This window comes from Sinocyclocheilus anshuiensis, unplaced genomic scaffold (assembly GCF_001515605.1).
Source record: "Sinocyclocheilus anshuiensis isolate Anshui unplaced genomic scaffold, SAMN03320099.WGS_v1.1 scaffold217, whole genome shotgun sequence".
NCBI lineage: Eukaryota > Metazoa > Chordata > Actinopteri > Cypriniformes > Cyprinidae > Sinocyclocheilus > Sinocyclocheilus anshuiensis.
Window position 1 is genome coordinate 1,772,677 of NW_015536538.1, and position 6,643 is coordinate 1,779,319.

At 32.3% G+C, this 6,643-nt stretch overlaps 1 protein-coding gene across 2 annotated transcripts in view; it reads right to left on the minus strand.

Moving 5' to 3' along the window:
* The window catches only part of LOC107696355 (minor histocompatibility protein HA-1-like), a 31,700-nt gene that overhangs the window by 12,524 nt on the left and 12,533 nt on the right, over positions 1–6,643 (minus strand). For both annotated transcript variants that reach the window (XM_016496664.1, XM_016496656.1), the window contains exons 5-8: positions 4,303–4,375; positions 2,457–2,532; positions 1,046–1,177; positions 821–882 (exon numbers count right to left, since the gene is read on the minus strand). In XM_016496664.1, the coding sequence (XP_016352150.1) occupies positions 821–882; positions 1,046–1,177; positions 2,457–2,532; positions 4,303–4,375 (343 nt within the window). The remainder of the gene's footprint in view (positions 1–820; positions 883–1,045; positions 1,178–2,456; positions 2,533–4,302; positions 4,376–6,643) is intronic.

The following is a 6,643-nucleotide window of genomic DNA, read 5'->3' on the forward strand; positions in this document are numbered from 1 at the left end:
AAATCTGACATTTTCCGGAACAGGATCCAGCAGGATCAAATTAAGTACTGGTCATAATACTCACAAAAGTGTTTTGCTGCAGCAGCGCCGATGGAAGCGGTTCACTGACTGCAGCACAGCCACACGCGCCACAGTTACGTTTGGGATCATTTTATTTTAAATGCCATAATGTCAGTTGAAAACATTGCAATCGTGTTTTAAAATACAACAACGAGCACCACGTTCAGCGGTCTCCGTGTCGGGATAGGAAACAGTCAACAAAGTAAAATGATCTCAAACAAACTCTCTTCATTTTATCAAATGATCATAATCACATCTATTAATTTTACAATCCTGCTACTAGCATTTTATTCAGACTAAAACCCCTTTAATTCGGGTGAGAAAGCGACGATCGATCATGGAAACGACGATCGATCATGGAAATGATCGAAAATTGACATCCCTACTCCAAAGAGAAAGGAAAAATTGAAATCGCATCATATGACCCCTTTTAAGGATGTTCACGTTGCTTTTTTTTTTCAATTAAACAAGACTCAACAGTAATTGGGCCTGATAGGGTGCAAAAATGGCTAAAAACACCATAAAATGATCTTAAATAATTTGAAAATACTCTATATGACTTGTACGCTACATTCAATGTACTTAAAATATACTGTGTAAGTTGTATATTAATATATTTATATGACTGTTTTAATGACTTTTAAGATTTTTTTGACCTTGATGACAAATATTTTTGGAGACTATTTTAGAACATAAACACTAGTGTTATTTCAATCTGCAAAACACAAACAAACAAGCACAAGGGAAGTACACTGATTACCTGTATGATGTTTTGTTTGCAGGACTGGTAGAGTCTTTGAAGACCTTTAGAAAACTCATTCTCTGTTGACAATATAGTGGAAAATAGAGTCGTAAAGAACAAATAAAATGACCCAGTCCAGGTGGATGAGTTTGAAATGCATTTATATTAAGAATATATTACCGGGATCCATTTAAAAGAGAGACAGACACATGCATTTCAAAAATCACCAAACAATGTCATTACCGAGAGCGATTCTCTTGTCTACGTAGCTGATGATGTCCTTCATGTATTTGGCGATAGATTTGGCGTAATTCAGAGCCGAGTCCACGCCGCCTTCACTGCGCTGCAGGAGAATATCAACTTCCCGTGGACTCACTGTTGACACACACGGTAAACATCAGCCATCCCATATATGAACAAACAACATTTCAAATTTAAATGAAAAATATACAACAGCTGTGTTCCGAATGGAATACGAGAGTAATGCATACTACATACTGAGCCGTATATACGGTTTTACTGTGAATAAATTCTATGCAAGTATGCAGATGTAAATATAAATGTTTCAAAATAAATAGTAGTACACTACATTGTTGTCACATGACCACATTATAATTCATTTGAGTGATGTCCGGTTATTATCACAGAAATAAATAGTTATTTTGCGATTTTTACATAATTTTGTGTTTTAAAAATATAGATAGATATTACATAAACTTAAATGATTGCATACAATTAATTGTATGCAATAATTGAACCATTTATTTTACAAACTAACAAAAACAAATAAAAATAAATAAATAAATAAATATTATTTTATATTATATTATATACAATTTTTCAATATTTTTTCCAGGATATTTTTCCAGGACAAACTTTTTCAATATTGAACTGTTTATCTGTTCACATTATATGCTAAAATATACCAACCCTCAATATATATATATAGGCCTGTCGCAATAATCAATATATCGACTTATCGTGCAATATATGTACATGACCTCAATTATTTTTGGTGACGCAATATATCGCCCAGTATATTTACTTAAAAATGAATGTCACCGTGTTTTTTACATTCCACTTGCGCCTGTGTCTTTTGCAGCTTATCGTACATAACGTGGTGTAGTCATGATGAGGTGCTAGTTCAAATTTAAAAAATGCTTCTACAAAAAATGTTTAATCTGCAGATATGGTCTTGTTTAGGGATCTGTGCCTTTGTGCATACAGACATCTGACAGCTAAGTAGTGATTGTGTTTTTCAGCAATAGTGTGCACCCTTAATTTACAGAGAAAAGAAGGTCAGGGGAAAATCTGTAGATGGAAAAATCTCCAATATATATATATATATATATATATATATATATATATATACACCTCAAATTAGAAGTCAAGCAGGAGATTAAAGTTCTCAGCTCTCAGTTAAAAATCACAGCTGATATCCCTTCATGTCCGTTCATTACACTAGAAATGGTATCTCAGTATCTCACGCAGTGTGCTCTGCTGCACACTGCACACTCTTGAAAATGTATTGTGTTCTGTACGTACAGAAACATTTGCCTATGGGGCACCCTATGCATTCTACGTACTTTCAAAAATAGTAGTCTGTATGCCATTCTATGCATTACTAAAGACAATAAAAGAGGCATTCACTCACTGCAGTCCTGATGGTCGTATTTTCCTCCTCCTTCAGGACCCTGACCTGACGACACCCTGTACAGGTCCTCCATCGACTAAACACACACAGCAAAGGGACAGCTAGTTATGACATTTAAAGGAAAAAATAATGTGCATTATGAAATTAAATGGTGTGGATTTTGAGGTGGAGGTTAGAGTCAGATACATGTGGTGAGATTGTAGTAGAGTTTATATCACTTCTTTCTCCGAGGGCTGTTGGGTAGTTTTGGCTCTTCCATTGTAGTATTACTTCACCTTATATCTTGTACTACTGAGGAGGCAGTAACTGAGCACACTCTCCTAAAATACTCTCGCCATCATATGCAATGCAGCGTTTTTGTCAGCCGAATCCCTTTGACCTAAACTACTTTCTTGAAGTCGTCCTGATATTTTAAAGTTAATCTTTCACTAATTTAACAACACATTTGATTCTTTGATGTTGGTTAATGGTCACATGACATGTAGGTAATCAAATAAAACATTTAATCTTTTTTCTTTGTTTTATTTTGACTGCTAAATTGTTCATTTATTTTAATTTTACATTTTTATGATTTAATTAATTAGCTTTTCATCAACTCAAAATCTCAGTCCAGGAAAACCTGAGCTAGAATGAATGTAAAAAATGATTATATATTTGCATGAATATTTATTATATTATTATACATTTATTATAAATATTAAATATTTAGTTAAATCCTGCTGTACATTTCTATGTTTTAGTTAGGGTATATTTTAGTAAATAATTCTACTGTTTTATTTAAGTGTTTATTAATTTATTATTTTACGACATCAGAATCAAAGGCTAACTCAAAAATAATGAGATTTAAAAAAAATAGTCTGAATGACTTCATTAAGTAAATACTATCTATGTACTATATATTAAATACTAAATACTTCAATGAATTGAACTTCAATATTGTTTTTACAAACAATAAATAAATAATTATATATAATATTTAAAATATTTAATAAAATATTATTATAATATTTGATAAGAAATTATAATATTTTCTCACAAATAATTTTTTATATTTAACAGTTTATCTGTTCACATTAATGTTGTCAATCTAACTGTTTATTTACTCCAAAACCCTCACTGTTTTTGCACCAAAAATAAATGTATTATATCATTGAAGAATTACATTTACATTAAAATAACATTGCCCTTTTAAGTATCTTCCAGTACTAAGCTACTTTTGTTAGTAGCTTGTAGTGCAGTCCTTTAAAAAAGTTTATTGACTAAAACTGAACTGCTTTAAATAATGAGTAATCGCTAAAGTAGCATGATAAACACTGTTCAACAACTAAAGTGCATTTTAATGAAGGAAGTGAGACTTCTAGTTGTTGTAGTTCTGGGAAATTATTTGAGTGTCTCTTCTGGACATTAAGATGATTAATTTGTCATCAGTGTCATTCTAAGAAGTGTTTCTTGAAGACTCACGTTGTCAGGGACTCTGTCGGGTCTGTATAGAGGTGCGGAGGAAACAATATGCTTGCAAGACAACGCAGGAAGCGACCCACACACACACACACACACACACACACACAAATCACATGATTGCCCACATGACCTCACACACACAAAAAAAAAAAATTCAGGGCAATCAACAAATCATGTAAGAAAAGGGCAAAAAGCAAATCACATAAAAGTGCCAATATATTGTAGAGTCGAAACCGAATGTTTAAACTTGGTTTTGACTCTACAATCTATTGGCATCGAAGAATACACACCAGTGCAGGCATTTTGACACTCCGTGTTTTTACCGTTTTAGGCGCGCCACCGAAGACAAATCTACTATGCTTGTCGGTGTTCCACTCACACTCACCCTGCTTTTTTCTGTCGGCGGCAGGGACAGAAGAGTAGTGCTGTCAATCTCTCCCATCAACAACTCTGAAACACTGACAGAGAGAAAATACTGTTCAGATATCACAATTATCAACTAGAAATAGAGAAGAAAAAATAGTCAATATTTCTCATCTAGTAAAAGCTATAAAATGAATGTGGAGAGTGAATCCGTGTCCCACTCAGACCTCGCGCGCAGAATACATCCAGTCAGAAGCGGATTGAGTTCTGTTTCGCGGCTTTGAGTTTTTAATACTGTCGGCCTTTTTATTATCATCTACTATGCTTGTCCGTGTCCCACTCAGACCTCGCGCGCAGAATACATCCAGTCAGAAGCGGATTGAGTTCTGTTTCGCGGCTTTGAGTTTTTAATACTGTCGGTCTTTTTAATATCAAGAATGTCCCGCTCTTTACTGTCTCATTCATTCACGTTCCTTTATTAATAACGCTAACAGTCCCACCCGCAGAAAGCTTTAGGGCAAGTTATTTATTTTTAATTTGGCTCAAGTTAAAAAATATAGATGTGAATCATTACCCTACATTTTTTTAATTGGATGAATGAAACATTTTTTTCAGTGTATGTTTCAGTCCTGTCACTTTTTTTTTTTTTTTTTTACATACTTTTACACTTTTTCTGCTGTTCAAAAAATGTTTCTTTTCGCTATTACCACAAAGCTACGAATCTGAGTGCAGGAGCTGTACGTTACCATAGAAACGTCAATGGTTTGCTTGTGACTCTAGCGAAAAGCTCTGAACGAGCACTGAACACGCACTTTGGCCAGTACAGAAAATGTATTATTATTTTACATGTATATGTAGAGCTTATGTAGGCTTTACAACAAAGGAATTGCTGATCTCTAGTGATAGTAATTTGTGTAATAGATAATTTGTTAGTAAAGGGTAAGAGATCTGGTGAGCCACATAGGTTCCCGACCTCTGCTCTAGAGGATATATACTGTATTATAAAAATAAATTATACATATATAATTCTATAACAATATTAAAAGTAAAATGTATACATTAGATGTTTATAGAATTCAAATATAATTAAATTACATATAATTACTTACATTTTACATAAAAATTATTTTAATAAAATATATTTGACAAAAAACAGTCCAAGAGTGCACATCAATTAGGCCAAAAAAGCTCAATGTGGGTGCTCTACAACACAAAAATAAGAACAAAAACATCAAAGTCGGCACACCACAGCTCCAGAGATAGAGAAGTATTTAATTATGTTCTCACCACAGGTGACGTTTCGAGCTTAAACGCTCTTCATCAGACAATGTACATACATGACAACGCCCTTATATACACAACACTAAATCACATGATTGCCCACATGACCACACACACAAAAAAAAAAAAGTAAAAAAAAAAGTCAGGGCATTCAACAAATCATGTAAGAAAAGGGCAAAAAAGCAAATCACATAAAAGTGCCAATATATTGTATATTGTTTAAACTTGGTTTCGACTCTACAATATATTGGCATCGAAGCAGTTAAATTACCTCAAAGAGGGGGTGATATTCACAATCTACTTTTAAAACGTGAAGCATATTGGATTTACACTTTGAATACTTTATCTCCTAATGGTCTCAATGAAGATTTTGATATTCGCCCTTTTCTTTAATTATTATAGTGATTTAGATGGTAAGATTTACCACATGTTATATCATGCTTTCATTTTTTGTTTTGGATGTATTTTTTGCATTTTGGTATTTTCTTTGGTGTAATTTTGAAAATTTTGCATTTTTGTATTTATGCTTGTAATTTATTGCTGCTCTCACTTTTATGTGATTTGCTTTTTGCCCTTTTCTTTTACATGATTTGTCGAATGCCCTGACTTTTTTTTTTGTGTGGTCATGTGGGCAATAATGTGATTTAGTGTTGTGTATATAAGGGCGTTGTCATGTATGTACATTGTCTGATGAAGAGCGTTTACGCTCGAAACGTCACCTGTGGTGAGAACATAATTAAATACTTCTCTATCTCTGGAGCTGCGGTGTGCCTACTTTGATGTTTTCGTTAATAAAATATATTTAAAAATTTTATTATATATATTATTTCATAATAACATATTAAAATTTTAATTTTAATTTGAATAATAGATATATTATATTTATATAGAATTAAAATATAATTAATTTACCTGCATTATAAGTGGCCTTCAGGGAAATATGTATAATATATTAATATATCAAGAGAAATACATATATTTGAATTAATATTAGATTAAATAAAAGAAATTTAATGTAAAATACGTAATATATAAACAAACTTTTAAATCAAATTATTTTAATAAAATATAATTTATTAAAA